This window comes from Pungitius pungitius, chromosome 2, assembly GCF_949316345.1.
Source record: "Pungitius pungitius chromosome 2, fPunPun2.1, whole genome shotgun sequence".
In the NCBI taxonomy this organism is placed as follows: domain Eukaryota; kingdom Metazoa; phylum Chordata; class Actinopteri; order Perciformes; family Gasterosteidae; genus Pungitius; species Pungitius pungitius.
Window position 1 is genome coordinate 14,450,215 of NC_084901.1, and position 17,518 is coordinate 14,467,732.

The 17,518-nt window shown below is 45.1% G+C and overlaps 1 protein-coding gene across 2 annotated transcripts in view; it reads right to left on the reverse strand.

Moving 5' to 3' along the window:
• Positions 1 to 668: 668 nt before the first annotated feature.
• The window catches only part of lingo2 (leucine rich repeat and Ig domain containing 2), a 128,694-nt gene continuing 111,844 nt past the window's right edge, over positions 669 to 17,518 (reverse strand). For both annotated transcript variants that reach the window (XM_037461183.2, XM_037461182.2), the window contains one exon: positions 669 to 3,593. In XM_037461183.2, coding sequence (XP_037317080.2) covers positions 1,740 to 3,581 — 1,842 coding nt within the window. In that variant the 5' untranslated portion in view covers positions 3,582 to 3,593 and the 3' untranslated portion in view covers positions 669 to 1,739. The remainder of the gene's footprint in view (positions 3,594 to 17,518) is intronic.

Below are 17,518 nucleotides of genomic sequence, written 5' to 3' on the forward strand. Positions count from 1 at the left end.
ATTTGATTGAGATAACTTGTCAAGATGGGCCTTGAGACCAAATTTCCCACGTGGTATATTCAGGAACGTAGCAGAGATTTTAATTATTGTCATATGTTTGATATTTGGAAATAAGCGTCTGGTCTTAATGTTATATTACAGTATTTTCAAAAGTTCAGAAACAATTCAATCATCTAATCTAAGACAAAAGCTCTCACCTCAGACAGGGGGTGGGAGGGGGGATGTTCTTAATATTTAAATTGTTCCAACCAAAGACCAGTCGAAGGCCGGGACTAATCCGAAACTAAGTCTATGCAACTGTCTCCAAGTCATTAAAAAGAGGATGAAGGCCCAGTAAGCTTTAGCGATTGTATCCCCTTATTTTGACCGGATTTGGCCTTTTTCAATTAATAACAATTTATCTATTTAGCTTTAAATAATAGTTGAAGTTATCTCATAAAAGCAAGTCCTGACCACACTCAAGAAGATACAGAGACCCAACAATCTTCTACGAGGAAGTAAAGACGCACCCTAACGCTAAAGTAAAAATGTGTCATGGGACACATTAAAAACACATTACTTTGATCTATGAATCATTTTTGAGTAGAACTTCTTTACCCAATAGTCAAAAGAAGATTAAAAAAGAGAAGATTTCTTCATGATTTCCACCAGTTAGTCGGACTCATTGGTACAAATACATCTTCATTTATTTCACATACATTTTTTTTTAAACTTTTACTTTGAAGTTTTCACAATCTAAATGACTCAACAACAAAATGAGGAACTACCACAACAAAGTCCAAATTCCATACTTTGGAAAGTTATGCAAATGTCACTGTAGTAAAATTGACAGATGTACTTTGCCAACCAGCAAATTTACAGTTAAGGTAATTAAAATGGACAAAAATCAAAAAATGTGGTTCATGTAGGTACTTCAACCGATACGGGGTCACCGCTTTGTTCATTCAAGTGAACAGTGTTTGAGGACTTTTGTAAAACGCTCAACATTGTCCATGAATAAAATCTTTTTTCTTCTTTTTTTTTTCATTGATAAATAATATATATTTATTAATATCTAGGAGTCAGTTGGGGAAACTGGAACATGTGATCACCCATAGAAGCCCTTCATGAATCCATGAAAACTTCAAAAGTCTGAAGGTTATATCAATTTTGGCTAATGCATCCCATGAATATTGCTATGAATAGTTCTTTTGGATGGATACACATGTACACAATGAAGCATTAAGTACACATATGCAAAGTATTGAACATAGGAAATGTTGATCTGTTTCGTTGACTTGTTCAGTGAATAAGCATGGCGCAAGACTAAACAAAGTAGGTTAATAGCGTAATTACAAATATTACTGTACATTGTTCAGCCAAGTCTGTAGATCCAACGTAAAACTGAAGCGTCCATTTTTTGGGCATATAAACTTCAAAAAGCTGATATATGACACCCCTTCAGGTCCCCATGGCGGCAAAAGTATTCACTCCTTATCCATGTTGGAGAAGTCTCCCGCTGGCAGTCAGAGGTCGTCAGAGGTCGTCCTACTGCCACTTTCTTCATTTGAAACACGGTATATTCAAGCATTATGTAAAGATCCAGTGATTTTACATACTGATAATCTTATTTTGATGCCCAAAATGTTTTCACTACCGTTCTCCCTGAAGCAGTGGGAAGTTCAGTAGTCTGATTTTCAAAAAAATACATTGTACTTTGGGCGTTTCCACAATCCAGAACCTTGGATTTATAAAAGAAGTCACATCATTTTCATGTTAAAACGACGAGGACCGGCTTGTCCCTCCGCAGAGTCAACATTAGTGCCGTTGGACTTTGACCGAGGCACGTATTCAACGTCTATGTTGTTTTTATGTTTTCCTTTCCCTCTGCTCCAAACGAAGAGAAGCAGGAAACAAAACAACACCACTCCGAGAAACGTGAAACACCCCATGGCGGTTGAAACTAAAATGGTCTTTAGGTCCAAGCCGAGGGTCACACCGGCCGTGCCGTTGGCGGTGGCGTTGCTGGGGTCGGTGTAGTACTGGGTCCTGTTGGCGTACAGTGATCCCAGGCTTTTCACCGCCAACGAAGTCATCAGGGTGTCGTTCCCGGCACTGTTTGAGGCGAGGCACAGGTAGACGCCGCCGTCCTGCACCTCCGCCGACTTGATCTCCAGCGTTCCGTTGTTGTGGACAGTGACTCTTCCGTGGCTCCTGCTTGTCAGGACCCGTCGCCGTGGCGACAGCCAGGACACCAGGGGCCTCGGGGTTCCTTCGGCACTGCAGCTCAACATCGCCTGCTGGCCCTCGTCCACAGTAATCACTTGTGTTTTGTTCTCACGGATCTTTGGCTTGGTGCACGTGACGTAGTAAGACAAGAGAGTCTCCTTGAACTCTTTAAAAGGCCGTCCACGGATACCTTCAGGTGTGCTGCACTCCGGCTGTGATTCTCCAAAGAAGATGGAGTGCCTTTTCTGTAGGATCCACATGAGACGACAGTCACACACCAAGGGGTTGTTGTCAATCAGAAGAACCTCAAGAGCCTCGGGGGACTGAAAGACTCGCTTCTCCAGCGTATCCAGTCGGTTGTGAGAGACGTTGAGGACTTTAAGCCCCCTCAGGCCCTGGAAGGCATACGGCTCAATGGTTGTTAGCTGAGTTCCGACCAGATGGAGCTCATTAAGCCGCACCAGTTCCACCAGCATCCTGCCTTCAATGTGCCCGATGCGGTTGAAGGACAGGTTGAGGTTCGTCAGGTAGGGTAGATGCTTCAAGGCTTGGTAAGGGAAGGAGGACAGGTTGGTGTTGGTTATGAACAGAGCGGACAGGTTCAGGCCGTGCAGTGCGTTGGCCGGCACATTGTCCAGTGAAGTCCAGTTGTCGATTTCTAAATTCCGCAGGCGGAACAGTTTTTTGAACGAGTGAGGAAGCAAAGAGCCGATGCCGAGGTAACGTAAATGGAGGCTGACCAGGTTATGCAGGTGGGAAAGGGCCTCGGTGGGTACAACTGTGAGGTTACACCTTTCTAAGGTTAGCATCTCCAGGCTCAAAAGCCCACTGAATGCACGGTGAGAAATGTAAACCAGATCATTGTCCCCCACTTCCAAATACTTTAGATTGTGCAAGTCCTGGAACATGTAATCCAGCAGGATGACGATCTTGTTGTCACTTATATCCAGTCGGGTAAGATTTGTTAAGCCTGTGAAGACGCCCAGAGGGATCAGCTTGATGCGGTTGCTCTTGAGACTGAGCGAGTGCATCGTAAACAGTCCGTTGAAAGCTCCGGGCTCAACATAACTAATAATATTTCCACTGAGGTCGAGTTCCTCGAGCCCAGGAAAGACAAAAAAGTCGTCCGGGTTGATCATGGTCAGCTTGTTCTTACTAAGGTCCAGGACCCTGGTCTCGGTCGGGATGCCGTCCGGGATGCTGGGCATGCGCTTGCGGTGACAGACGACCGCCTTGGTCTGCGCTGAACACTCGCAGCGCGAGGGACAGGCCTGGGTGGAGCCCACCAAGACGGCCACCAGGGCCAGTCCCAGGAACGGTTGCCAGCATGAGACGACCGTGTGCAGCATGACTTTGCTCAGACAGTCGACCATTCTGTCACGGTTCTGCACAAGGGGAGAGAAATGAGAGGGAGAGAAGGGGACAGGTTAGACCTAATATACAAATAACACGACAGCACTGGTAAAGAGCAGAGCAGCCCTGGGTGCATTAGAGTATTGTGAGGTAGAATTAGATCGACCTTGGTGCACACAAATATCACATTGTTTCCATGCTCTTCTCATTTTTAATCAGTTCAAATAGAGGCTGAACTGCCCCATTCTATATTTTGCTCTTTGGAAATAAAGAGCACCTTTTTCTTGCTTCCTCCAGATCAATGTTTTTGCTCTGTTTTCATTTCCCCCCGTGAGATTCTGATCAAAGCCCAGCAGTGCTGGTTAAAATGCTTCCCTGGTGAGTTTGGTATATGATGTATGTGTCTTTAGTTTAGTTTTTTTTGTGTGTTTATTTCAAAACTAAGAATGGAAAAAACACCTCTGTCACTCTGTGCAAACATGTTTCATCTCTACTAGAAGTGGCTGTTTCTCTCTCTCGTATAACCAGTTTCTGTTGGACATTATTAAAAGACATACTGCACCCTCTCTCCAGAAGAATCTATTTCATACATGCAAACGTGGAAGAATGAAAGCAATCCACGATGAAATGAATAAATACTTTTTATTCAGGGTTCAGGATCAAAATGGTTGGAGGTCATCAACAATTACTACAAAGACAGTAAACTAAAGGTCTGTTTTGATCCAAAACATGTATTCACAAAATATATTCAAACAAATGGAGGTTGTGCAAAATCAATTATCGTGGATATGGTTGCAAACCCATTCTAAGTCTAATGGGATGGAGTCCGCCTGCCTGACATTTCACATTGGAATTCAAATAATTAAAGGAAAAACCCATTTACACAATTGCCACCGTGTTTCTTTCACACATGTGACTCACCTACAGTATCTTCAGTCAGTAATGACAGAAAACTGAAAATGACGTATGCAGATGAAAATGAAATAAAAGCTCCATCTGATCTGGAGTAATGTATTTGCCGTATACTCATGTGCGCCACACAAGCACCTGCTCATACATTACCGAGAAAAACAAAAAGATGGCATTCAGAGAACGGATGCACTGCTTGCCACAAACAGACGAGGAGATTGCACACCATCTCTGCCTCATTTGGTGTTTCATGGCCTGTGCTAAATGTAAATCACAAGAGGAAAAATCTAAATGTCTCTCTGGGCCTTTAACACGCACACAGATGGTGGTACAAATATAATGTTATGGCAGAAACATCTAAAAGGAAACATTGACCTGATCTCAAACGTTTCTCTATACGATGACGTCATCCGCTGTGTTTGTCCAACATTTGAATGTGTTGGTGGCATTTTGGGCTTTTACTTCTATGCATTGCTTTCCCCTTCATTCTGTGTCTCTGCTTGTCCCTCGCTGCACGCTGCATGGAGCGATGTCCCTGTGGTTCGGCCTGGTCTCTGATGCAGTCTACTGGTGGAGCGATGTCCCTGTGGTTCGGCCTGGTCTCTGATGCAGTCTACTGGTGGAGCGATGTCCCTGTGGTTCGGCCTGGTCTCTGATGCAGTCTACTGGTGGAGCGATGTCCCTGTGGTTCGGCCTGGTCTCTGATGCAGTCTACTGGTGGAGCAGAGACGATCCTCACACCTCCCTCCCACGTAAAGCTCAATGTTCATGTTAACATCCCAATTGACTCGGCCTGTCTTCCCAGATAACTGCTTCTGTTATTGTTATCTTTCATTTTGTGAACCAATGTGGGAAAATGACCTTTTGGGGAGTTTCAACGATTGCAGCAAAGAGCAATTTAAGGAGTTGGATCAATATTTTTTAAGCCTCGACTCAATTGCATTTTAAGCATCAAGGTATAAATAACAGTTATCTGTTTATTCTCCATCACAGGTCCTCATTGTATTCAGTTCATGTGTTGATCTAAAATGACTAATATTCAGTATATTCCGGTATTAGGGTTGTTATTAACAAAACCCAATCCAAGCCTTCAGTGCACGCGTGAGTGATTCAATCAATAGACTTATTTTGTTTAACGCAGCGATCAAATGTTTCTGGAGACACATAACGTGATTGTGACACACACACACACGCCCATTTCTATACAAGAGCTTTTCTCGTGTCACCTTCTGCAGATTCCTCCCACATAATGGCCACCTTGGACACACACTCACACAAACTGTGCACATAAATGGCAGCAGCATATGATTGAATGGTTTACTAAGAGGGTGTCTAATCAGCGTAATGATTGGGCGTCTCTGTGAGAGTGTGTAATCAGAGTACGAGTGAGTCTGTGATCTGACCTCTTCACCTGCTGAATGAGAGAATCTCTTTGCAGGAGCAGCATCAGTGGCCCGGCTGAAGTGTCCCGTGCACGGGAAGATAATGCACGGAGAGAGGCAGCTGCCCCGAGGCCGCTTCTGCAAATAGAATTCTAACTTGACGATTCGTGTGTGTGTGTGTGTGTGTTAGTGCACTCCAGGTAGTGCGACCTGGGGAACCAATGTTTACTTTTCTTATAACGTCCCCGATCATTTCCACAGAGACACAAACTTGTAATGAATGTATTTTCAACAAACCTGGTTCAGATTTTTTGTGCTGCCCTTCGAAATGAAAAAGACAAAATACAAGTGTTCAAAATCAATTTTCTTTAACAAAAACCCTTTTGATTTCACCGCGGCTTCTTGGCCTTGAAGGAAAGAAATCCTTTTAGCAGTGTACCTTGCATTGCTGTAAGTGTCTCTGATTAATGTGGATAACCGGCATAATGAAGACAATGTGAGATCAAGGGAAGCGTCTGGTAGCAGAAAAACATGCGTGATGTTTCCACAAGGAGACGTCTTAGTGTACATATTCCAGTCACTAAAACATCTCTTATTTTCTTCCTTTTCAGCCTTTTCTGTTGCTCTATTTGTTGAGTGATAAGGTCTCAGCCACATGGGCACACACCTCGAGCTGCTGCCTGGACAGCAGACTGAAACCAGCCGGGACGCTTTGCATTCATTATTGTATGTTAATGTTGACCAGTAACACGGTCTTTCTGCAGTAATACATCAGTAACATGCTCGGGATGTGTATTAAACATAAATATAACTTACCATAGAAAGCCGTAAAAGGGCACATTATAGATGGAACATAAACACTTGAAATGAATATATTTTCGGATACAGATAGAAAATGATGATTGCTGGGTCATTTGTATGCTGACATCGCCCTGGAGTATTTGAGCATGTGCACAGAGCCACTTTTAATACGCAGCGAGTACTGTTTTCCCATCACAAACTCATTTCCAGATTAATGGCTAAAACACGCGGAGCTCCTCCACCAACAGACGCCGCTTCCTGCTTTCCAAAGCAGCCTCGGGCCCACGGGTGGGAGGGCCACACGGGGTGATGTCCGTCTCTAGTGCTTTTTGACAAGGATTCCCGTGACAGAACAAAGGCTGACGTTACTTCCTGGCTCCTTAAAATCAAATGAATTACATGTATGTTCTCCTCGTTTAGCTGTGACCTCCAAACTCGTCAGCTGAGCTGTGCTGCATGAGAATTTATCGCAGTCGGGGGGGGGTCGGGGACACACACACACACGCTGTATTCAGGAGATGCGACCCCTCCCTGGGCAGCAAACCGCCTGCAGGGTCACCGTGTCTCACCCTGCTCACCTTTGATCTCCTAGAGTTTGTACGTTCGCTAATTTATTTTTTCACGCCTCACATTGTTCAGACAAACACTTTGTCATTCATAGAAATGTGCTCCTGTTTTAGTTGCGTTCGTCTGGATGTGTGAAACGTAGAGGTTTGTCAGATGAACAGCAGGACCAACACGTAGGTCACAGAGCTCAGCTGCGTCTCCCCTTTAAGCTGCAGACTGAAACATGGACATTCTAATGGGAACAAATTAAACGCAGCAATCACGGGTCAGTCCACTCCTCGACGTCTTTTCCCCTGCTGGGCACAGTGGACACCCACTAGGAATGTTTGATTTCAAATTATTTACCAACTAAACACCCTCCAGTGTGGAGCGGCAGTAATTATGCTAAATGATAAATCTAATTACTCAACGGAAGAACCTGACTTTACAGGAGGGCTGCTTGTTAATCTGAAACGTGATCTTGGACACATACAAATTCAAATGAAGGCACAGTTAAAGTGCACATGAATTATTGGTGGAACCTCTAAATGTATTTGAGTGTTCACGTTGGCTCCATACAAGCAATGACGCTGCCTGTCATTCTGCGCTCTGTGTGCGTCCTGCAGCACAAACCACTGCTTCTAAACACGCTTCCACGTGAGGTCTGAACACCCGGAACGCTCACAAGGCACTTTTTATTTTGCCTGAGTAGTTTAAGGATTTAGATAACAACTTGGCTTCTGTGCAATCAACCAATAAAAAGCCACTTAGGAAATTGGCCCGCGTCTATCCGCCCTGGAAAGGTTTTCACACTGTGTGTGATGGGCCCATGCGCTGATCATTGCACATAATGCCTTCCCTCTTCACACAGCAATAGGGTGGCATGCTATCAACAGCCCTTAAAAAGCACAATCAAAGTGTCACATTTTGATATTTGGTCCTTGGAGGAAGAGACACTTTTAAAAGCAAAGCGGGCAGAGGGGTGTGTGTGTGTGTGAAGAATACATGTATAATGAAAGCAGCATTATGTGTAATCATGCAGAGGGAGCTACGTACATTAGAATCTGACATGGCTGCCCTCCCGCCGATGCCTCCAATCGCTCCGTGATCGACTTCAACCCGGAGCGAAAGAAAATACAGCAGGAGGCACTAAAAAGGGAGGGTTGAGAAAAAGAACACTGCATTCCTGCAGCGCATTCGAGACAAGTCTCCACCGCACAGATGTGTGCACAGATGTGCGTGCACGGTGAGTGTCAGCTCCATGCAGCACTTAATATCTGACGGGCGATTGGTGTTGTCGGGGTCAGGTGCTGACTGTGGTTTGCTAACAGCACAGCGCATGCTGCAGCAGGGTTGGAGCTCTTTGTTTCCTAGATAACTAATAAATAAGATTAATCCTCGTAAGGGTCACTATGAGAGAAAGTTATTAAATCATCATTTTATTTGAATGAGGTTGGTGTCTTGTGATGATGCTCCCCTGAAGGAGAGGTGTTATTAACTTGCAGGTTGGTTCACAGTGAGAGTGAACCGTGTTTAATCAACACACTTTCTCAAAAGAACATCGCGAGGAACAGAAAGGATGCCAATGAGAGGGAAGAGACGTCATCCATTATGGAAAGGATCTTTGTAAAGGGCAGTGAATGACCTGGTGCTTCTCTAATGAACCAATCTGATAGACCTGGATACCATTACACAATCCCATCGTTTCTTTTTTCTAAAGACAAATGATTTACAGGAACGGACGTCAAATGGAAGAAGCAGCAGAAGAAAAATCTCTCAAAAAGGAACTGCTGCCGGTCATTGTTCTGTTTTTAAAGACCTTTTCAAAAATCAGAATCAGTGCAGCAAATCTTATCACACACACACACACACACACGGCGAGACGGTTGTGGTCATGTGACGCGGGTTGTGCGACCCACAGCTGGGGTCAACAGCCTCGGGGCAATAACAGGCTTCTGTGAACAAATTGCCCTTCTGCCGGGCTCGCGGAGCGGAGTCAAAGCTCCACTAATCAGCTAATGAGACACACACTCGCTCAGCTGGCCTTTTGTGCGTCGGGTAACCCTTCGTTTAGGGACGGAGTCAAAACAGCTGCATCAAACTGACGGCTGGCCGTTCATCCGGAAGAAAAGGGGCCTCTCGGAGACCAGAGGGCCGGTCGCATGTTTAATAGCTATTACTAGTTCTGAACTTCAGTGACAAGGGGTAACACAACTGGGTAATTATATGTATGGGGATGAAGTAGGACTGACGCTACGAGAGGAATTAATGACTTCAGGGGAATAGAGCGTTGTCGTTTCATTACACTTACAAAGTGACAAGTGAAAAAGGAAAGAAATCAAGCAATTTGTCACTTCGTTAGAGAAGAATGTGTTGCATATTAACAGATTTAATGTGGTGTATTTCTCCCAGTTAAAATGACACCTTTTACTTCCATTCATTCTGACTCAGGATGTAGACTGTGATTCTATTGGTCCTCCCAGCTCCTCCCCTTCTTCTCTTTACCTCTTTGTAATGACTGAGACTTAAACTTTTAACTAATAACGATTTTGTTTGATGTAAATATGAAACGCTGGTTCTGGAGTTGCAAAAACCCTGGGATTCTCATTTTTATTACTTAATAAAATATTCTTAAACACATGGATCTCATATTGCATTTCTGCATCGCGCCTTTAATTAATGAAATCACTACTTGTCTGGGCTTCATGAATCCGACACTGAATAAACTCTAACAATAATGGATTGAAATCATACACATTCACGTGTATAATAACTTGGATCCTTCCACATAGCCATCACCTGTAATGCAGCATGAAGGTGATGTTTTAAATAGCTAAACATGTTAAGATTCCACCTCAGTACAGACAGTCATAAATCATGGTTCCCCATCTACACCCTAACCAACACTTAAATATATAACACGTAATCTGGAGAACTAAATATAAAATGTAGCTCACCTCACTCGATCTGCAAGAATCAATAACCACACATCTGAGCACTGCTTTATATTATCGGTGAGTTACATTATAAACCCACCAGCCACTGGGAGTTAACCACGGCAGCAGATATGATGTGACAACGCACAACTAGCACACAAAGTGATCCAGGTTTCACATTTTTCATTTGACATTTCACGCATTGCTTCAGTGATAAGTCGCTGATGCCTGAAGGGATTTTCTTTTCTCTTTTTCCACCTGCTGCCTCCACAGAGAGATTAGCCCACGACGGCGCCGCCGAAGCCGCTAGGAATGCCATGTATTGCTCATGGGTACAAGTAGCAGTGTGTGTACACGGCTGCCAACAAAGAGGCTTCGACCTGAGCGCTGCAGGTGTGAAGGAACGGCTTCTTGCATCACAGCAGGCTGCAGCCAGTATCCGGCAGACAAAGGAGAACATTCAGGCTCCTTTAGTCTCCTTTCCGTAATCCGCTCTTAATTTTAAGGACTTCATCCTAAACTTGCACCACCTGTTATGGGTCCACGGCCTGTTTATTCAGCCCCCACGACTAAAGAGCATTTTGAAAAGGTGGAGCAGAACCTCCAGTAGATTTCTTCCCTCTCTGCATTTAGATAACTCATCTGCGGCAGCGGTTAACACGTTGTGTGGGCTCATGAGAGGAGGGCCTACATCAGGTCTGAGTGCTACTGTGACTCAACCACAAGGACAGTTAAAGGTGACTTGCAGACCCCTTTAACCCTCCTCCCACACATGAGCCCCCAAAAAGTGCTGCATTGTAAAAAAAACAAAACCCCCCCGAAATAAGGCAGCGATATGCACAATAAGCCACTAGGAGACGTGTGCTGCTGACTGCGTACACGCCCGCAGCGGAAACTTCAGAAAACAACAACCAGAATTGCTGCAGCATAATGAAATGAGCACGCTTCATATTGCCAAAAGTGCATGAGCTCAGACTGTGGACTGTGCTGAGGGGATGGTTTTCAGTAATATAGAAACACACTGCATGCACTACAGCCTCATACTTACTCATACAAATTTATTTGATATTAATTTGGAGCTTAATATTGTCACATTTTGTCAGATTTAGGAACTCATCACAGATGTTGGCATTTGTTCATGAAGCCTCATTTGTTCACTCTACACTCGTCTTCGGCGACAAAGGCTTTATGCCCAAAATAACACACAAATGATTCATGTCACAGTCAGAAAGGGACACATGCAGCTCCAACACACGCATCTCCGTGACGTCACAACAGTGTTACAGCACACTCTGGTAAATATCTGAAAGGCATCTCCCCCTCTCTCCCTCTGAATCAAAATGGATTCACAACTTCTTGTTTTCAATCTCGTCTTGTGTGCAATTCTTTCCTACGTTTGTGGTGCTTGTTGCTCTTTGTCTCCCTCTCTGTGTCCCCCTTTGTCTCCCTCCTCTTTAGTTTTCTGGCTCCTCAGCCAATCAAGAGATCTGGCCTATGACCTCACAGCTCAATGCCATTAAACTCCTTTCAATTCTTCCGCTGGTGGTGCTTTGGAAAAGACAACGTATTCCTTAATTTCAGCCCTTGGTTCCTCCGTGTATGAACTTCTCTCTCTTTTAGTTTTAATCATCTTTAGGCGTAACATATTGAGGCTTTAATAAAGACATGTATGCGAGTGTGAGTCAAGGGAAACGTAGGTCGGCCTTGGAAGACGGACACAGAGATGCACACACGCATGCACGCATGCATACATAATGCGCGGGTGGTGACTATACTATGAGGTATGATAGGTGCTGTTGGTCCATAATGCTTTGCAGCAGACTTCATTGTGGTTCATTTGAGTGATCTGTTTTCATAGCTCCCGTGGGATCAGAGTCCATTCAAAGATTACAACGTTTTATTGGACACTGACCAGGTCACAGGATTCAGTTGTTGTAGTGCAGCAAAAAAATAAAAAAATAAAAGATACAGCAGGTGGTAAAAAAAAAGAAAAAAGAAACAGACCGTCCTGCTGATACTTGCCTGGAATGCCTGAGTCAATATTACATCTACGTTACTTCATGCCGTGCACGTTCATTCCCAACACTGTGGGATGTGTTTCCTAAAGCTCACATCATGTTTTGAACATCAGTGAAATTGTTTGCCACCACATTTACCCCCCTGATCCATCCCTGCTCTCCCCAGAGCAGCAATAAAGACGCCTAAATACGAGGCATCTGCCTCAGCTACAAACAGTGGAACACACTGCTGGCAGTTTAGTTCGGTATGTGGAAGTATATCCAGGCTTCTACAATCAATTAGAACAGGTACGATGATCATAATCTGTATCCTGCGATTTCGGCTGCTGCACGTCACGTGATTAATATGAAGGTATATGTTTTTAATGGCACCATTAAGAGGGAACCAGGCTGCGGCTGCAGTGGCCAACGTCTTCTAACATCCTTTCTAGGAACCTTTTCTATCTCTTTGCTATCTCTGAGGTTTGATAGATTACTAATCCTGTTCTGAGTGCTTTCAATCGCCCTCCGTAGCCTTCCTGCCCTGTTCCACGCCGCTTGGCAATGTCTCCTCTCAGAGCGGCTTGCGATTGCTCCTCTGTAGAAAAGGTATTTTGCCTTCCTGCGGTCGTCTTCCCCTGGATGGAGACGTGCGATGGAGTCTCTATTTGTTGTTTAGTCATGTTGCAGATTCCCATAAAGTGTTTAGTGGCTCCCCGGGTGTGCGTCTGCACCTCCTATTTTCCAAAACAAACACACCGCTCCTTGCTCTGACTGGATTGCAGCGGTAGGTGGTTCTCTGTCGCTTCCCTCTCTACGAGAAGTCTCATCGTCCCCCGCAACTCCACAACCGACGCGTTCCTCGTGCAGGAGGCAGCGTGGGGCGTCGAGCGTGAACGCCATGCCGCCACGTGCTCAGCACTCCAATCCCAACCGTCTGGTGTCTGCTGGTAACCGGTTACAGAGTGAAGGACTAAAACCAGAATATTGGTGTGAATCGCTGTACCGTTTCCTTCTGCTGGTGAAACAGATCGAAGGCGCGTTGGGATCAAAGTTAGTTGTAATGAAAACCCCATTAGCTTGATTTGTTCGATGATGACCTGATTAAGACAATTCTTATTGTGCATCTTCTCACCACAATCTTCATGGCTGTGGTGGCGGCAGATGGTGAAACCCAGTTATAGTTCACTGGAAAATATAGAAACTCATTAAAAATGATGAGATGCTACCATGTTTGATTTTCTATTTACTTACAAATTACGACTGACAAACACACACACACACATTTCAGCTGTAATGTAAGTATCATGTGTCGCCTCCAAGCCACACCTGACAGTGTCTCTCTATATATGTGGATAATCACTTATGCTAAATCCACATTTCATACTTTGAGTAATTGACAAAGCGAGTCTTGTGTGGTCTCGTTGCAACTTTTAAACACCTCGTTTGGAATAAAGCAGGAAAGGCGAGTCGTGGGAGTAAAGTGGAAACACTTTGGGAGCTGCTTTTCAAAGGCAATATCCATAGGCTGTGTTCCTTCACACGTGCGTGGGCAGGAGAGCGTGTGCATGGCTGTTGGGCGCTCAGGTATAATGTCACCGCTTTAACAGTGTTGACTCGAGAAAATCCTCCGAAACCACGTGGCTTGGATTTAATCAAAATATACGTGTTTGATTAAATTGCTTCTCCGTTACCGATCGCCTCAAGTAAAAAACACCAGAATAAGATTAAGAGACGCAGTTCAAGCAACTTTTGAAATATTCAAATTGCAGAAGTTGGTGAGAGTGCAATATCGTGAAAAAATCTGCTATATTATATTACTTTTGTTTCACAGTATTGCAGCTGAGGTTTGATACAAAGGGCCTTTCTCTGGTGGTAAACTGGAACACATTTGCTGCTCCGTTGGCTCCCTTGGGTGTCGGGTGAAAGCCCCTCGGTGCTAATCACCCCCCCCCCCCACACTCCACACCTTCTTCTGTGGTTAGAGCCACTGCTTTCTCTGCCGCTGGGCTTAAGTAAAAGATCACATCCAGAGCCGTTTCATGTTAACGGACAAGCAGGTTTTTACTTGCGTTTGCAAGAAGCTGCGATCGACCTTAAATTGTGAGGATGCAGGCAGGAGCTCTTCAGATAACCGAGATGCTGTACAAATGTTCAGAGATTCTCACTGTTAATGTCACAGAGCGAGCACTAAACCATTAAAATACGTTCTACTTTTTTCCACTTGATTCTGTTTTGGTGGCTCCTTGAAGTTGCTTGCTTGGGGGGGGGGGGGGGGGGGGCTTACAATGGGCCCAGGTGATCAGTACGAATAGGGCTTCCTGGGGGGCTGACATTTGAACTGTGGCTTTACCGCGTGTTCTACCTACGGCTCTGCTTCATATTCTCAACCAGGTCAACCAAAGACACCGTCCCCTGGGGGAAAAATCTGGGCTTTGGTGAAAATCCAGAGACATAATTTGAATATGGTGAGAGGTTATCATGCCAACTAGAAGAACAACATTCAGAACGTTTACAGCTTGTTAACAACAGTTGTCTCTAATTTATGGATGTTTGCTCGGTAAAACACAACGAGACCAAACTGCTGTGAAGGGAGATCGTAGCGCAGCGTAGCAGAAAATGTTTGCAAATCCGGCAGCATCTGATAAGATGTCACCAGCAGTATTTACAAGAGCTCATTTAATCAATGCGATCAAATGTCAGGATCATGTTGATGAAATACAAAAGGTAACAGTTGACCACTTAACCAAGGTTACGTGTTAAAGGTAAGCTCTAACAAATACAGCCCAACGTATCAGCAATATATATCACTTTTATTAAAATAGGTTTTGGTTGGTTGCAACAAGTCAAAGCTGATGTTTAGCTTCAAGCAGACGAGATTTGGAAACGCAGGTGAATAATTAGTGGTGTTTTCTTCTGACTCCTCACTTCTTCACATTAAAAGTTTGTTTCCACCTGGAGACCCGGGGCGGGTTTCATCAAGGTCTGTTTGCTGAAGATAAGCCCCGAACGAAGCGCGGCTGCAGACAGGCGGCTGCAGAGGAATCACTAACGTGGCCGTTCCTCCGTCTCAGCATCCCCGGCACTTACAGCGTCTACTCCACATAATGACTTCCTCCACTGCTTCCAGGTAAGTGATTGGGAAGTGTTTAATCTCTTCAGAGGGCTGAAAGGTAACGCTCAAAGGCGAGAATGGCTAATAATGTTTTATTATGAAAACTGATTAAATTAATCTTTGGATTAATCAGTTGCTCTGTGGGCAAAAATCGCATTATACTTCTCTGATTGCAGCGCGCACTGCTGTCCATGAAGCTTGTTAGTCCATATCGATCCCAGAATGATATGAAAAGAAATCTTTAGCTGACGTGAATTAGCGGAGCTAAGAACACGTTGAGGTTCACGTGTAGTACGACCAGAGGACGAGAAGCACTCGGACATGACCGAGCCTTCATGGGTCCAACCCTCCTGTTCTCATCGAATGCAAGACGGATGAAGCATCATCTCGAAGGAGATGCAGGTATCTTCCTAACACACCGTCACTTCCTCTCTGCAGAGACAAGCAGACATTTTGTGGTTCTGTCCTTTGATCTCAACACCGTCACAGATGTTTCTGTGATGACACGAAAAAAAATCTCTTCACTTAATCACGCAGACAAATGATAGTGGGACTACAGGGTTTCATTTGAGGAAATCGGAGCCTTTGGGCTCAATTTTAAGGACACGTTGTGATTTTTAACGGGGGGGGGGGGTTCTGCACACGGATTGCAAAAAACCCAGGTGGTTCTCGAGGGAACAGAAAACGGAGCTTCTAATGGGAGGGACATCCCAGCAACATGAAAGTGTGGGTTTGTGAGTCATTTGATGGATCTCATGTATGACGAAGCCCAAGGGCCCCATTAAAGGATCCAGGACACCCGACGGGCCTCGTGAAGAAGCTTCCACCCTCTCTTCTTTCAGCAGATACAGCCCACGGTGTTCTGCTCTAACCTGGGTCTCCTCACACAGACGTCTGTGTTCCCTCGTTAGTGGCATGACTCAAGTTGCCGACTGTGGGGGGGGGGGGGGGTCACAGAGTCAGAGGTGAGGGGAGGGACAGCCAAAGAGGGAACGGCTCCTGGCTGAGGGTGACTTGCTTTGATGCGTCCCATTTTATTCAGAGTTATGCTAATGGCTCATTCCAGATGCAAACAACTGTTACCAGCATCCCCTGTTGGTGCAGACGAGGACGTTTGCTCTTCTTTTCACCCAATGAAGCTGCTTCCGAGGGGATGAAGTTTAACATCCATCTTGTCGATATTGTGTCAAAGTATCACCAGAAGGGCAAATACGTGTTTAAACCAAGTCAATAGCTGTGTGAACGTTATCTCAAGCTTTCCAGGTTATCAGGTCACCAGAGGCAGCCGGGTGTTTAGGTTCCTCTGTACATGACTGGTGGTTTTGGAGGTGTGGTACTTTGAAAGAGACGTAGTCCCAGTTGATGGAAGATGTGCGCTGGGCTTTTATTGCTTTTAGAAACTCCTGAAATGAACTGCAGGCTAAAAACGAAGGAGTCCAGATGTCTAATACGTTACCCCCCCCACCCCCCCACTGGCCTCCTTCCCTTTTGTGTTTCCACAGCGATTCCTTGACAATTCACTTTTTCTTTTGCTCAGTCACTCAAACAAAAGTCTTGACTTGACTCATCATATTCTCAAGGTGCAGCCGAAAGCAATTACAGCGTCTCCGGGTGGGGGAGCAGCAGCCAAGGCCCTTTCCTAACTCTGGCCCTAATAACGCTCTCGCCTTACAAACACGATGAATCATGCTCCTCCTTTTTCCTTAAGCCTCAGCACTTTAGTGAAAGCTCTCAGACAGGCATTGTGTGCTCTTTACACGGACAACTCACTGCGGGAGAAAGATAATGGCTGAGATCTCCACGCCGTTTTAGCGCGAGGAAGATTAAGCCTGAAGCGAGGCCCCCGCTTCAAGTGCTGTGCCGGAGACGCTTTGTCTCTTTCCGAGCTCGGCTGCTTTTATTTTTTTTGGGCCACGAGGTTTTTACGCGGCTCCAATCTGCCTTTCATCTTTCTCCTTTCATCCCATTGTGCACACGAGAATACAGCGATTGCACGTCACCAGGTATGACTTCGTATCATAATTGGGGAGTCGTGGGGGAAAATATGCCTTCACCCCTCACTGTACTGAACCCCCCCCCCCCGGTGCAGTATCTAATGACACGTTAACAGGCCGGGTGGCACACACAAAAGGTTATGTGTTCGATAGATGCAGAACTGTGAGGCAACTCAGAGATACACAGGCGCCTGTGATTTCCCACTAAGGGCATCTGGCAGCTTTCGGTAACGTTTGGTGTTGATTTTGGGGGATGACGTGGATTTACTCGCATCTG